At 32.1% G+C, this 16,762-nt stretch overlaps 2 protein-coding genes across 2 annotated transcripts; both read right to left on the bottom strand.

Annotated features, from left to right (window-relative positions):
• Window positions 1-3,988: 3,988 nt before the first annotated feature.
• On the bottom strand, window positions 3,989-5,148 carry LOC140919103 (uncharacterized). Its single transcript, XM_073364620.1, has 3 exons — window positions 4,918-5,148; window positions 4,587-4,825; window positions 3,989-4,448 (listed from the first exon to the last, which is right to left on the bottom strand). Exons 1-3 carry the CDS (start codon window positions 5,146-5,148, stop codon window positions 3,989-3,991), a joined length of 930 nt encoding a protein of 309 aa, XP_073220721.1.
• A 9,117-nt stretch (window positions 5,149-14,265) lies between these two features.
• Window positions 14,266-14,589, bottom strand: LOC101501177 (uncharacterized). Its single transcript, XM_004516975.1, has one exon. The coding sequence runs from the start codon at window positions 14,587-14,589 to the stop codon at window positions 14,266-14,268; it is 324 nt and encodes a 107-aa protein (XP_004517032.1).
• Between the last annotated feature and the right edge of the window lie 2,173 nt (window positions 14,590-16,762).

Raw genomic sequence — 16,762 nt, forward strand, 5'->3', positions numbered from 1 at the left:
CCATATTTTGCCACTTGATACAGCAAAATTTATATGAATTCTAAAATGTCATGTATTTCATATAAGTAACATACTATGTTGAATAATAAAAATAAAAATTAATTATTAAGTTACTTACTCATAATTTACTTAATTTATATATGTCCATGTACATTATTTTAAAAATTCTTATATCATCTAATCTAATTATTTAATTTTTCAATAATCATTATTTTTATTTGTTTAAAATTAAAAGTATTGTTTTATAATAAGTTTTTTGGAAAGAAAAAAGATTATTTGGAGAATTAAAAAATAAGGCATCATCGTTGAGATTAAAGATCGAGTCATGCTTTTAATTGGTGACATTGACGATGTAAAAAAGGATTTTTTTAATTGACAATGTAAAAAAGAATTTTTTAATTTAGTTTATGATTACATTTTTTTATTATTTTTTTTTTTTGTAAATTGTTTATTTTTAAGTCAACTTATATATTTAATGTCAATGTCAATAAAATTTATGAGAATTGATATATATAAATTAATATAATAATTTATTTATCAAGATCGTAAGTTATTTTCGTGCGACGCACGAGTTATACACTAGTATATTTAATAGTATTAAACAAATTTTAAGTTTTAGTTCATTATACTAAAATATACACAATGAAATGGAAATAAAAATTAACACCCATAAAAATAAATTAGTAGAGTTATTTAAGTGTTATGTGTTTGCTTAAATTTCTTCTGGCGCCCCTTAGCTTACTAATCAAACTACATTCAACATAGTAAATAATTTACATATAGATTTTATTTTCGTCTTAGAGTAGTACCTTCTAGCATATGTGGTATAACGAAGATGCCTTTATGGTTTTGACCACAATCAATGTCCAATGACAATCATTTGGATGTTGAGTCCACCAATTTTTGAGTTACTTAAACCGCATCTACATTTACACAACAATTAATCGATACAATATATACTTTATAGTTGTTGGAACATGTTGCATATTTTAGAGTAATTGAAATTGAGAAGAAAAACAGAAAGTCAGAAAAACGGAGACTGATTATCAATCTGGATAGTCTAAAGAATGTTCTGGTTAAGCATTATATATTGTTCTTGGTTTTGAAGGCTTTAATAGAAGCAGTTCTAGCTAATTCAGTTACAACAAACTTAATCAACTTCTAACCATATTCTAACTAATTGCTTACTATATTATAACTAACTAATTACAAATCAATTTGAATTACATTTAACATGCTCCCTAATTCAAAGTGATTCAATTTGATGTTAATCCAAGTTTGATCCTCGTCTCTTGGAACTTCACTCTCTTCAAACTTTTGGTTAAGATGTCAGCCTTTTGATCATTTATATTGCAGTGTTCCAGCTTTATCTTGCCCTTCATTACTTGATCCCTTAGGAAATGGAATCTCGTTTTTATGTGCTTGCTTCTTCCATGAACACTTGGATGTCTTGCTAGATCTATAGCTGGTTTATCATCTATCTTCATCTTCATTGCATCATTGCTTCTCAGTCCCAGTTCTGCCATTAACTCTGCCAGCCACAAAGCTTGACATGCTCCCATAGATGCAGCCACATATTCAGCTTCACATGTGGACAATGCTATTATGCTTTGCTTCTTTTAACACCATGAGATGGGTGAGTTATTGATGGTAAATACTTAGCCCATGGTACCCTTTCTATCATCCATATCTCCACACCAATCAGCATCAGTGAAACCAATAAATTCAGCTTTCTCTTCATTCAGTTTTGTGGAATATAACAGCCCAAGTTCAATGATCTCCTTTATGTATCTCAAGATCCTTTTTGCTGTCATGTAGTGTGATGTCATGGGCTTCTCCATGTACCTACTAATCAGCCAACACTATATGAGATATTTGGCCTAGTTTTGCACAAGTACCTCAAGGATCCTACAATTTGCTTGAAGGTTGTAGGATCAATCAACTCATCATTGCCCTCCAAATCATTGCCCTCTTTGGACAGCACTAGCCCTAACTCTGATGGGGTGCTGCTTCCATTGCACTCTTGCATTTTAAACCTTTTTAATACATCACTTGCATACTTTCTTAGATGCATAATCCATTTTTCCTGGTTTCAAACTCAATACCAAGGAAATATGCCAGCATGCCCAAATCAGTCATCTCAAATTCTTTCTCCATTCTGAATTTGAACTCACTGATTTTCACTTCATCACTGCCAGTTAGCAATAAATCATCAACATAAAGGCATATCAGCAGTGTAGGTGTTGTTGCTCCCTTCTTGACATAAACTCCATGCTCATTCACACATTTTTAAAATTACTGCTCTTTGAGGAATTTGTCAGTCCTCTTGTTCCAAGCTCTAGGAGCTTGCTTCAGGCCGTATAAGGCTTTCTTCAATTTGTAAACATGATCTTCTTTGCATGTTTTCACATATCCAGGGGGATGCTTCACATACACTTCTTCATCTAATGAACCATTGAGGAAGGCTGATTTAACATCCAATTGATGCATAGACCAGCCTTTGTAGCTAGCAATTGAAACTACCATTCTTACTTTTTAAATTCTAGCTACTAGAGCAAATACCTCATCATAGTCCAGCCCATGTTTTTGCAAAAAACCCTTTGCTACAAGTCTGGCCTTGTATCTAGCAATCTGCCCATCAGGTTTCAATTTCAGGTTATAGACCCATTTCACATCAATTGGTCTTTTGTTCATTGGCAGATTCATCAGCTCCCATGTCTCGTTCTTCTCTATGGCTTTGAGCTCATCATCCATTGTTGCTCTCAATCTAGGATCACTCAAGGCTTCTTCATCGCTTACTGGTTCTGATTCAGCCAACAAAGCAAAATGTGTTAGTTCTCCATCTGCATTGATGGCTGAGTCATATGTCACTTCACATGGTCGCAATCTGACTGAAGGCTGCCTAGCTCTTTCAGACCTTCTCATAGGCTTAAAAACTTGTTAACTTGTTGTTCCTACAGGCTGGCCTTCATCAAGCCCCACTGTTTCTATACTGCTGGCTTGACTGATGGAACTAACTGGTATGTCTGGACTGGTTGGGCTGCTTGAGCTGGCTTCAATCATTTTCCAGTCCCATCCTTTTGATTCATCCATCAGTATGTCCCTGCTTATTATCAACTTGTTCTTGTCTGGATCATACAACATGTAAGCTCAAGTGGCACCATATCCCATCAGCACCATCTGTTCTGATCTATCATCAAGTTTTTTTTGTGTGTTTTGAACTAGCACATGCCTGAAGCATGGAGAACCAAACACCCCTAGATGATTCACAGTTGGCTTTCTTCGAGTCCAAGCTTCTTCATGTGTCCTTGTGCCCAATCTCTTGGTTGGACACCTATTCAAAATATACACTGCAGTTGACATTGCTTCCCCCCAGAACTTATGAGGCATTTTCTTTCCTTTTAACACCCCTAGCCATGTTCACTATAGTTTTATTTCTCCTTTCAGTCGTGCCATTATGTTGGGGAGTGTATGGTGCAGTTACTTCATGCAATATCCCTTATTTTTCACAAAAAACATGGAATTCATGAGAATTATATTATCCTCCTCTATCTGTTCTGATGATTTTCTTACTAAAGCCACTTTGTTTTTCAGCCATTATCTTGAATTTTTTAAGTATTTCAAGCACTTCATTCTTTCTCTTGATTAGATATACCCAAATTTTCCTTGCAAAATCATCAATGAACGATACAAAGTAATGATTACCTCCTATTGATACTTCTTCAAAAGGACGACAAACATCAGAGTAGATTATCTCCATCATTCTTGAAGATCGAGTTGGTACTTCATCCTTGAATGAGTTTCTGTGTTGCTTGGTCTGACAACATTCTTCACACAGCTCCTTTGGCATTTTAATTTTTGGAATTCCTTGCACCATTTTCTTGCTATGCAACATTTGAAGGCTTCTTAAATTTAAATGTCCAAACCTCTTATGCCACAGCCAATCATCATTCATGACTTCAACGGCTAGACACTTGCTCCCATTGATCTAGATATCAATCTTGAAGGTTCTATTTTTAGATAGTGGTGCCTTCAAGATCAATCTTCTTGAATCATCAAACAATCGCATTTCACCCTGCTCCATCTTCATAGAATACCCTTTTTCAAGCATTTGTCCAAGGCTTAACAGATTATTCTTCATGTTTGGCATATACAACACATCGCATATGAATGATTGTTTGTCATCTCTTCTTTGAATCAATAATTTTCCTATTCCTTCTGCCATTACAGAACTGTTATCTGCAAATCTGATCTCCCTTTTCACCTTATCATCAATGCTTACAAACCACTCTTTATGATCAGTCATATGATTTGAACAACATGTGTCAAGGTACCACGGCTCTGGGCAGTCATCATCTAATTTTGTTGTAGCCATCAACACCTCATCTGAGTCTGAATCTTCGGCTGCCATTGGTGCTTCATCATCCTCTCTTTGAACCTTCTTGGATCTGCATTCCTTTGCAAAATGCCCCCATTTTTGACAATTATAGCATTGGATTCCTTTCTTGTTGAATTTTTTCTTACCACTTTGGTTGGTCTTCTTGCTAACTTAGGCCTGTACTTGAGATGTTGAGGTTGCTGCACACCTTTCTCTTACTCTCAGTTCATGAGCTTCAAGAGAGCCTCGCAAATCCTCCACCTTCATGTTATCAAGATCCTTTGATTCTTCAATTGCCACCACTATGTGATCGTACCTTTGTGTTAATGTTCTAAGGATCTTTTCAATAATCACCACTTCAGTTAATGATTCACCATTTGTCCTTATCTGATTAACAACAACCTGTACACGATTGAAGTAATCTGCCACAACTTCATCTTCTTCCATCTGCAATAATTCGTATTGCCTTGTTAGCATTTGGAGCTTCACTTTCTTGGCCTTTTCTCCACCCGTATAGTACTTGACCAAGATCTCCATGCCTCCTTTGATGTAGCTGCCTTCGAGATCCTCTCAAAGTTTTTTGAATCCACACTCTGTTGGATGTAAAACAATGTCTTGCAATCTCTTTTCTTGCAATCTCTTTTCTTGCAATCTTTGAAAGTTGTTTGTTGTCTTTCTGTAGAATTCACTGCAAGTTGTTCATAACCGTCTTGAACAATCTCAAACACTTTTTGAGCTCCCAGCAACGATCTCATTGATGCAGACCACATTTCCCAGTTCTTCCCACCCAGGCTTCTTCTTCTTCTTCTTCTTCTTCTTCTTCTTCTTCTTCTTCTTCTTCTTCTTCTTCTTCTTCTTCTTCTTCTTCTTCTTCTTCTTCTTCTTCTTCTTCTTCTTCTTCTTCTTCTTCTTCTTCTTCTTCTTCTTCTTCTTCTTCTTCTTCTTCTTCTTCTTCTTCTTCTTCTTCTTCTTCTTCTTCTTCTTCTTCTTCTTCTTCTTCTTCTTCTTCTTCTTCTTCTTCTTCTTCTTCTTCTTCTTCTTCTTCTTCTTCTTCTTCTTCTTCTTCTTCTTCTTCTTCTTCTTCTTCTTCTTCTTCTTCTTCTTCTTCTTCTTCTTCTTCTTCTTCTTCTTCTTCTTCTTCTTCTTCTTCTTCTTCTTCTTCTTCTTCTTCTTCTTCTTCTTCTTCTTCTTCTAAGTTGTTCATAACCGTCTTGAACAATCTCAAACACTTTTTGAGCTCCCAGCAACGATCTCATTGATGCAGACCACATTTCCCAGTTCTTCCCACCCAGGCTTCTTCTTCTTCTTCTTCTTCTTCTTCTTCTTCTTCTTCTTCTTCTTCTTCTTCTTCTTCTTCTTCTTCTTCTTTCTATAGCTTGGGATCGGTGTAACACAATGGTCATGTCATGGATTGCCAACTCTCATGATCCGAAAATTTCCCAAAGCATCATGTGGATGGAATCTGCGGCTGAAATCTGGAAGGAATTGAAGGATAGATATTATCAAGGTGATGTTTTTCGAATCTCATATTTACAAGAAGAAATATTTTCTCTCCGTCAAGGTGACTCCACTATTACTAATTACTTTACTAGTTTGAAAAGGCTTTGGCAAGAACTTGATAATTTTCGTCATCTACCTACATGTTCTTGTAACCCCCAATGTTCTTGCGTAATTCGTTTCCTTAAAGGCCTTAATGAGCAATATTCATATGTTCGATCCCAAATAATGTTAATGGATCAAATTCCTCATATCAGAAAGGTTTTTTCTATGCTTATACAACAAGAACGACAATTCTTTAATCCTACTAAGGAACCAAAATATGTTGCTGTTGTTTCTAATTATGGTCGTAGTTCTGGACGTTGTTCTTCCTCCATTGGTAGTCGCACCTATGGTAGCCGTGGTTGTGGATACAAGATTTTCTCTCACTGCAATAAACCTGGTCATATTGTGGATGTATGTTTTAAGAAACACGGTTATCCTCCTAACTATCCAAGACCCAGTTCTATTTCTAAAAATTGTTCATTTACCTCTCAAGATCATGATGTTGATGGCAGTGCTAATGAAAACAACATCTCTGATGTTGAAGTTGGCTCCCTAGATTTCACCTTGGATCAAAAAAAAAAAAAAAGGCTTTATTAGCATTGTTGTAAGCTTCTAGTGATTCACCTTCCACCACTGTTAATCACCTTCAAAATTCATCTTCCACTGTTTTAGGTAATCTTTTATCACATCAAGTTTTGAATTTATTTTCCAATCATTCTTGGCTCCTGGATACAGGAGCCACATATCATGTTTGTTTTTCTGCTAATATGTTTCAATCTTTTAAACGTATTGCACCTGTTTCCATTAAATTGCCAAATGGTTCCATGGTTATGGCTCAATTTGTTGGCACTGCATTTTTTAATAACAATTTTTATCTAACTGGTGTACTTTACTTACCTCAACTTACTACTAATTTCATATTTGTTCCTAGGTTAACTAGGTCTTTTAATTGTAATCTGGTGTTCTATGCCATTAAATGTTTAATACAGGACAACGTCTCCCTAAAGATGATTGGTACATCTAGTGTTCAACATGGCTTATATTTGCTCACTTTCCTCAATTACGTATTTCTACTAGTTTTGCTACTTCTTGTACTTTTGATTCTATTTTTCTTTCTAGTATTAATCATGTTCTAAGCTCCAAACATAATCTTTGGCACTTTCGATTTGTTCATCCTTCTCTTGATACTTTGACACATATTAATAAACAGTTCCCTTTTGTTCATGTTGATAAATGTATTCCCCCTTGTGATATATATTTGTTTCCCAAACAGAAAATGTTACCTTTTTCTCATAGTGTCTCATGTTCTAATGCTTGCTTTGATTTAATTCACATGGACATTTGGGGTCCTTTTTATGTTCCCTCTATGTTTGATTACAAATATTTTTTAACTATTGTCGATGATAAAAGTAGATATTGTTGAATTTTTCTTATGAAACTGAAATCTGAAACTTCAATGCTTGTTAAATCTTTCATATCCTTTATTCATACTCAGTTTAATAAGAAAATAATATGCATTCGATCTAACAATGGTAGTGAGTTCCTTCTAAAAGATTTTTATCAAACCAATGACATCGTCTATCAAACATATTGTGTTGAGACACCTCAATAAAATAGAATTGTTGAGCGTAAACATCAACACATTTTGAATGTGGCACATGCCCTTTTATTTCAAACAAAATTACCCACACTTTTTTGGGCTCATGCCATTATTCATGCAGTATTTCTTATTAACAGGCTGCCATCTAAATTTTTAAATTTTTTTTCTCCTTATCACATATTGCATGATACGGCTCCTAACATTTCAAACTTGAAGGTTTTTGGTTGCCTATGTTTTTCTACTACTTTGCAATCGAATAGAAAAAAATTTGACTCATGGTCTCGCAAATGCGTTTACTTGGGAAACAAACTGGGTACTAAAGGTTGTGTATTGTTTGATATGTTTTCTAAAGAAGTTTTTCTTTCTCGCGACAGTGTGTCTTTCGAGTCTATCTTTCATTATCCTATTGTAAATTTTAGTTCTCAGCAACCAAATCCTATCCACGTTGGTAATGACTTTGACTTTGATGAGTTTCACAATAATTCTACTGTTTTGCTTTCCCTTTCCCCTTCGAATTTCTCTTCTGCTCCTTTTACAGGTTAAGACTCTACTGATTCTGTAGCTTCATCTAATGAAGGTCACACACCTTTTTTCACTCCTCGAAGAAGTGCTAGAGTTACTCATCCTCCGTCATATCTTCAAGATTTCCATTGCTATATGTTAAAAGGTAATTTCAATAATAAGTTTTGTTCTTCTAACACCATTCAAGGTACTCCTTATCCCTTGTCTAAATACATATGCTATGACAACTTATCAATTTCTCACGAGATTTTTTCCATGACTGTTTCTACTTTGAAAGAACCCACTTCTTATTATGAAGCTATTAAAGACTCCAATTGAAGACTTGCAATAACTTCTTAACTTCAATCTCTTTTAAACAACCATACTGAAGGCAATTGGATGTAATTGGATCTTTAAATTAAAATTTCATGCTAATGGTCATGTCGAACGGCACAAGGCTCGCCTTGTTGCTAAAGGGTACAACCAAATTGAAGGTCTTGATTATTTAGACACCTTCAGTCCAGTTGTGAAAATGATCATTATTAGATTATTACTTTTTGTGGCTACTATTAACAATTGGTTTTTATTTCAACTTGACATAAACATGGCTTTTCTTCATAGGGATCCCATTGAGGATGTTTACATGACTTAGACTTGATGTTTCTAATAAAAATCTTGTTTGTAAACTCAAGAGATCTCTTTATGGATTAAAGCAAGCAAGTCGACAATGGAATACCAAATTATGTTCATCTTTAAAACAGTTTGGTTTTTGTCAATCTAAATCTGATTATTCCTTGTTTACTGGCTCTACTCCTGCTGGTTTTACTATCATTCTTATTTATGTTGACGATCTTCTAATTGCTGGAAACAATTTGAATGACATTGAATCTATTAAATCTTCTTTGCAATATGTCTTTAGCATTAAAGATCTCGGTGTGTTGAAATATTTTCTTGGTTTTGAAATAGCTCACAATACCAATGGTATTTCCTTATGTCAAAGGAAGTACTCTTTCGATCTCCTTGAAGAAACTGGGTTGCTTGGTTCAAAACCATGTTCCACACCAATGGATGCTAATTTAAAATTGTCTATTTCAACTAGCCAGCCTCTTTCTAATGCCACTGTTTTTAGAAAAGTGATTGGACAACTTTTGTATCTTACGAATACTCGTCCTAATATCTCTTTTGTAGTTTGTGGGTTGAGCCAATTCCTTTCAGCACCTACATACTTGCATCTCCAGATTGCCTTTCGTATCATTTGGTTCATCAAGAACAATCTTGGTAAATGACTATTTTTTCCAGCTCGTTCCTCATTTCAAATCAAAGGCTTCTGCAATTCTAATTGGGGTGCATGTCAAGACACAAGACGTTCTGTTACGGGTTTTTGCTTCTTCCTTGGTGATTCTTTAATTTCATGGAAAAGTAAGAAACAATCCATTGTTTCACGTTCTTCATCTGAGGCAGAATATTGTGCGCTGGCCCAAGCTACATGTAAAGCTCAATAACTTCTTTACCTACTATACGACTTGCATATTCCTTATCTTAAGCCGGTTGTTTTATACAACGACAATAAATATGCTCTTCATATTGCTTCAAATCCCATTTTGCGCGAACGGATGAAACAAATTGGAATTGATTGTCATGTCGTTCGTGACAAGATTCAAGATGGAATTATTCACTTAATGCCATTACCTTCTGCTGAACAGGCTGCCGACATCTTCACGAAAAATTTACACCCAGTACCTTACTTACATCTTTTATCCAAACTTGGAATGTTAGATATTCATTCCAATTTGAGGGGGGATATTAAACATAGATAGTCCTTTTATTATAATAGTTAGATATTGATTTAGTTTGTATAATGACTAAGTCTTTATTTTCCCTTTCTTCTCTAGGTAGTTAGTTTGTTAGCTTCCCTTCATTTTATGTTTTCCCTTCCAGTTCATTCTCTTAATATAAAAAGAGATAACATTTTTCCCTTTGTATATTTGAAGCAAGAGATTCTAATGAATAAAAGAGGTATTACTCACAAATATTCTCTTTGAATATGATTTCACTAACAATAAGTCTTGAAAAAAATTGATATAACAATTTATTTTCTAAAATTTGAATGTTAATATTAAGAATATATTATTGTGTAAATAAAAGAAGGCTGATTTATTAGTTGATATAAAACATAGCAGAGGAAATTGCACTGACCTCCCCCGAGGTTGTTTTAAATGACATTTAAATTCCTCTAGTTTTTAAAATGCATATTTATCTCTCTTGAAATCACTAAAATAATTATGTCAAACATATTTTTTCTGCCACACTTAAGTTTTTATCTTTCGTTCACCAATAAGACACTAGAATGGACACTTCAATTGTATCATTATGAACAAAACCATTTTCAAATTGCATATATCAAATGTATGATCGTATTTTTCGCAAATTAAAGTAAAAACTATAATTGTGTTGTAGAGTGAATAATATGAAAAGACGTAAGTGTCACAATAAATGTATGATGCGATTTTTTTAGTAGATATAGAAGAGATGAGTGCATTTTAAAAACTAGAGATATGTTAGTATCATTTAAAACAATCTCAGAGTAGCTCAATGTAATTTCTCCTACATTTTATTATTATTTTTGTGTTACTAATAACAAAGTAGCGGCATTTAAGAGACAATTAATTTTAAATTTTAACTTAAAAAATAATTTAATCTAATATATACATGGAAAAACTTGATACTATGGAAATCCATTACTTATCTCTTCTTAAATTTCTACCGCGTGACTTTATTAAAGAATTTTTTATTTTTATTTTTTTCTTTTCTTATGTTATATATCTTAAGTGTTTTTTTACATAGTAAATTCTATAAACACTATCACAACTTTTAGAAAAAAAGCTGAGCAAGTGCTAATTTCATATATTTTCTGTCAACTCCATCACACTGCAACTTTGTATCTAGCTTGAAAAGCAATAAATGTTGAAGTGAAACAAATGAAATTCTACACTATTTACAATGTCTTTTTATTATTTATTATGATACAAATCTTCACCACAAAATAAGACTTTCATAAAAAATATTATTTTAACTAACTTTCAATCGAGCAAAAGATTTTAGCGATAAATATTGAAGTTTTTTTTTTTTTATTACATTCAAAAGTTTCATTTATTTAACATGGTAAATTGAAAATGATTTATTAAAGAAATACACAAAATAAATATTTATTACTGTTCAATGAGTAACTAAAGAAGCCGCTGAAGCCTATTATTCATATACGTGACAAATATTTGTTACTACTTAATTAATTAATTTTAGTATTTTTTATATCTTTTAAATAAAAATTATAATAATCATCATCAATTGTCTAGAATATGGTAATAAACTCATACACTTTGACAAAACATAATAAGTCATTAAAATATTGCAAGGTACAATCAACAAAATAAATTTTAAATATAAATTTATGGTTTACAATCATCATTTGAAATACCAAAATTACATCACATATTACTTTTTAAACAAAATATAACTACTAAGTGATATCATCTGATTCCGACTTCAAGCCTTACTTCTTTTCCTTTGCTATAATACATAAGAATATAAGGGTGAGATAATAATTTCAATGAGCTCTTAAAAAGGGGAGGGGCAACTTGAAATAGTTTTCTCAAAAACAATCAAAACTTATCATAAATAACATATGTTTTATATTAGCCATAGGCCAAATATTTAGAATCTTTCTTTCTTTCAATAGGAAAAAGTGCATTTTCTTTCTTTTCTCAATTTAGAAAAGGTCTCTGGTTTTCATTTTCTTTTTTAGTTAAGGAAAAGCTCAATGATATACATTTCCTTTATAATGAAAAACTCCTCCAATCACTCAGATGTGGATAACCCAGATGGTTGGAGTCTTTTGTAAATGTGGTATGGTCATAATCCCAATTGGCGTTCCAATTGTTTTACCTTTATCCATTGTTTCATGCCTGAAACAAAGCTAAAACGTCTCACCATTTATACTTGATCATGCTTACCATGTCTTGTATATGCAATGCATAATGGACATCATGTATGTAATGCACAATGTATATCATGGACACAATGCGCATTTCTTCACCAGTCAAATGGAAGTTTATTCCATATGACAACATAATTTTGTAACTAAACTTATAACTATAATTCTAATCATTCCTTAGAGGAAGTCTTAATTAAGTGATCATTTAATTGGAAGCAATTATTAGTTTACAAATTCTAATCGGGGAAACTTGGATAAGAGGCATGACTAGATGCAAACTATGATAAGAGGAAACTTGGATTAAAGGTCGCATGATCATAAGAAAACTGGGACCATAGGCAGCTCAATCAGAGGAAAGCTTGGACTAGAGGCACTTAGTCAGCAGAAAACTTGGATGAAAGGCAACCAGAGGAAAACGAAATAAGAGGTAGCTAGACGAAAACTGAATCAGAGGCAACTTGAGGAAACAAAATCAAAGGCACATAGAGGAAACAAAATCAAAGGTTAAGACTGATCAAAAGCAAGAAAACACATAAGAGGGTTTGGGAATACGTTAACACAAAGGGAATATCAATTAGCCAATTAACAATTTACCTCATTCCTTCAATCATTCGCACAACATATGTAGATTGAATGGATTTAGAAAAACTAAATACACATTTCAAACATTTTCTACATACTAAACCTCTCAATTTTTCCCTCACTCATTTTTCTAAGAATCTCATCATTTCAACCAAGAAATCAATTCGAATTAGTAAAGCAAAACTAGAAACAAACCCAAAAAACCCACACATAAGATGTACACAGTTCTAGGAAAAAACTCACAATTTCTAAGAGTTGTCTTTTAGAATTTTCCCAGATTGAAGAATGAGTTGGTCCCCACAGTTTTGGATTCCTCTTTAAGTTGTATCCTCTACTTCAACTTGAAAATCCCCTTTTCTAAGTTGTTCTTTTTCTACTTCACTGAGATGGGTTGATTCTCAAAGATGGAGAGCCAAAATCTTATATGCAAAGCTTCTGGGCACATTTGAGGGACTTTAGTGAGCTTTTACTTTTGGAAGTGAAATGGAGAATGGAGAGTTGGTAGGGATGATGAACAATATTGGGCTGGTAATTTCTTTTAGAGTTAGCTACAGGGGAAAAAGAAAGAATGAGAGAAAATAATTCAAATCCCAGAATTTCTCTCGGGAAGGAATAAAATGAGGGAAATGAGAGAAGATTATCCTTTTTGTCCCTTGAACATTTCTCACATTCACAAGGTAATTCATGAGTGTTTCTAAGTATACAACAACACGGAGCTTTGTCGTTATCGACATAGTTGAATCTCTTGTATTCATGAACTATGTCAGTTAAAGCTTTCTTGGATACAACCCAAGTCAAATTCTCATAGAATGTATTGTTGTGTATATGCTCTTTGCGACCCTTACTTATCTCAAATGAACCTTTTATCTTAATAATTTGGAACTTCAATATGTCATTCATACCATTCCATGCCTTATAGAAATCTCCTTTACTGTGTTTCAAAAATCTCTTCAATGACCAATAAGCAGACTCAACCCTAATATTCAAACATAAAAAAGGTTTGATATTATTTCAATAAAAATTCTATCATAAATGTTTAATCCTATATAAGTATAAATATAAACAAAATGCAAAATTTTAATGACGTACCTATTAGTCGTAGTATTTCCTAAATGTAACACTCGATTGGTCTACGCTTCAACAAATCTTTCCTTGTGAAGGTTCAATCACGAGTCTCTGACGTAGTCAAAGAAAATAATCGACACATGCTTGCTCAAACATTTGCAAAAGTTCCCCGTACTCCTTCTCTTCATAACAATAAACCATTTTCCTACTCAACTCTAGAATGAGTTTCTGCATATCTTTCTTTAATATATATTGTTTGCATTTGGCTCCAACATTTTTGTTGATATGAAGTTGACAAAGTAAATTTTTTGAAGATGGAAATACAACTTAAATTGCATTCATTAAAGTAAGTTCTCTGTCAGTCACAATCACATGAGAAAATGAAGTATTTGAAACAAACAACTCATTTAACTTCTCCAATGCCTAACAAAAGTTTTCTTGAAGATCACAATCCATATAAGCAAATGCAATGTTGAATGTCAACCCAGTTGAAGTTACACCAACAATTTCAAACAATGGTAATCTATACTTGTTGGTTTTATAGGTGTTATCCATGATCAATACAAGAGAGAACATGTTCAACAAAGTTGTGGAATTTAGATGCGTTCAAAACATGTCCCTCACAACGTTGGAGTCTTCATGAGTCATACTCCAAGCATACTTCTTATCTTCAAGTAACTTCAACAGATGTTGCATATCAGTTTTAGGTCCTTTCAAATTATTTATATATGTGCTTTGTTGCTTATAAATTTGAGAGATATTAGTCATATTCTCCTTATCTCGATCTCTAAAAGATGATAAGATGTGACTCGGTGCAACGTGATACTTTGTCAGCTCGTCAACATGTTTCTTATCTTCTTCTTTTATGCGTCCCACAAATGAATTATTCTCAAAAGTATTCACTAACTCATGGTTGTGAAGCCCACACATTAAAGTAATAATTCATCCATCATCATTTTTTAATGGTCTCGATCTAAGTTTAAATGGACAACCACACCTTTTAGTTGAAGTCCTTGTGTTACTTTTATTTGACTTATATTTTTCACCTTTATCACAACCAATAATTAATTTTGACTTCCTTCCTCTCTTTTTGGTCTCTATGTCAGAGCGAGTAGTGATAACAGCTACTCGATTTTGTTGGCCAACCTCTCTTGTCCATGATATGACAGCTTCTCGTGACTCAAAAATTTGATCAGTTGTGAATGTTCTAGTCAAATCTATACATAATGGTGTTTTTTCCATCCCTACTTAAAAAAAGTTAAAAAAAAAATCGACAAATAAAAAATATTATGTACCAGAAATTTCAAAATTTGAAATTTCCGGTAGATAAAATTAACAACCGGAAATTTCAAAGCACAAAATTTCTGGTAGTATAAATAATGTACCGGAAATTTTGTTGACGAAATTTCCAGTAAATAAAGAAATTTTGTGCCTTCACATTTCTGATAATCAAATAAAACCACTGAAAATTGTTAAGAGGAAATTTCTAGTAGTTTATAAAGTGTGTACCGCCGGATATTTGGAGGGGAGGGGGGAATTACTTATAGGAAATTTTGATGAAGGGATAAGATTTTACAGTAATTTTTTTTTACCATTAATTCAATGAAAATTAAAGAGATAAATTTAAGCTTTTAATATTTTGTGGGATATAAGTCCAAGGTAAAAAATCCAACTTTTCTTTTCTTATTGATGGACCATTCAACATTGTTTTAGACAGGCTGTTGTCTTGACAAGCCTACGAGGTGGATTGATCTGTTTGCAATTGGCACACAAAATGAAAAAAAAAAAATCATTTACTTAGTACTTTTTATCAACGATTGAAATTCTCGCTATCAAAATTAAAAATCAAATATATACATTTAAGAATTAAGATCAAGAGGGCATTAAAATTTTAAAAGAATTTTTTGAAAACTAACATATTGTTTAATAAAATTTATTAGACACTCTATACTAAATTAATATTAAAACAAGATAAAAATACAAATTTAAATACAAAACTTTTTAATGAAATAAATATTTCTATCATGGCGTACTTAAATATACAATCGAATGACATTTTAAATTTATTATGTTAATAATAAATAAATAAATAGAAGAAATACATATAAAATAGATAGTATAACTTGCACATTTCATAAGTATCAAATGGATCTCCAAATTAAGTTTGAGGTATAAGGGTTTGTTTACTTTTTGCAAAAATATTTTCAGTTTTTAATTTTTAAATTTGTATTAATTTTATTCATTAATGAGAAGGTAAGATATATTTTTAAAGTGAACTATTATCTATATTTCTAAAAACAATGAAAATTTTTTTAAAAAAATGTTTTTATTATATTTGAACATACATTTTCAATAACTAAGAGTATCTCTAACGGTAAACTCAATATGAATTCATTGGATCACATCATAAAACATCTCATTCATTTTTTACTCCAACTGTAAACTAAGTGTAGATTCACTAAATAAGGTCTTATGTCACATCACTTTGAAGCAACTCATTCATTTTTTACTATTTAACTCTTAAAGAACCATATTAGATCCCACAATTTTAATTTATACATTAATATTTTATTTATATTTTATTTTATTACACCTTAAAATATTAATTTAAATATTTCAATTAATATTATTTTATATTATTTTAATTTAAATTTAAAATAAAATTAAACTTAAATTTTTTTAACAATAATAAAAATTACATGTTAAATAAATGACATAAATGCAATCAAGGTGGTTGAAGATTATATTGATTTGGATCCATTTGCCACACAATTTTTGTTTGAAACAATAAGATAAAAAAAATAAGTAAACAAATATTGTTAATAAAAACTTAAAGAAATTTTTGTAACAAATATTGTGAAAGAAAAAATAAAAGTAACAAGCATAGATTAAAAAAAAAGCTAAGAGTCATATATCAATAAAAAAAGGTTATAAAATTATTATTATTATTATTAATTTTAAAAAAAGTTAACAGTCATAAATTAATAAAAAAAAAATAAATTTTAATAAATGTACCGTTTCGACAAATGTACTTGACTACCGTTGAAAATGCTCTAACACTTCATCTCATCTCCATGACAAGTCATCAAATAAATTAAACACA

The sequence above is a fragment of the Cicer arietinum genome, chromosome 8, assembly GCF_000331145.2.
Source record: "Cicer arietinum cultivar CDC Frontier isolate Library 1 chromosome 8, Cicar.CDCFrontier_v2.0, whole genome shotgun sequence".
Taxonomy (NCBI): Eukaryota; Viridiplantae; Streptophyta; class Magnoliopsida; order Fabales; family Fabaceae; genus Cicer; species Cicer arietinum.

Coding starts and splice junctions, on each gene's coding strand:
- LOC140919103 (XM_073364620.1), bottom strand. CDS start 5,148: ATGTGGTCTGCATCAATGAGATCGTTGCTGGGAGCTCAAAAAGTGTTT. Junction 4,826..4,917: donor AGGCAGCTACATCAAAGGAG/GCATGGAGATCT, acceptor GAATTATTGCAG/ATGGAAGAAGATGAAGTTGT. Junction 4,449..4,586: donor GAACTGAGAGTAAGAGAAAG/GTGTGCAGCAAC, acceptor AAAGGAATGCAG/ATCCAAGAAGGTTCAAAGAG.
- LOC101501177 (XM_004516975.1), bottom strand. CDS start 14,589: ATGTGTGGGCTTCACAACCATGAGTTAGTGAATACTTTTGAGAATAAT.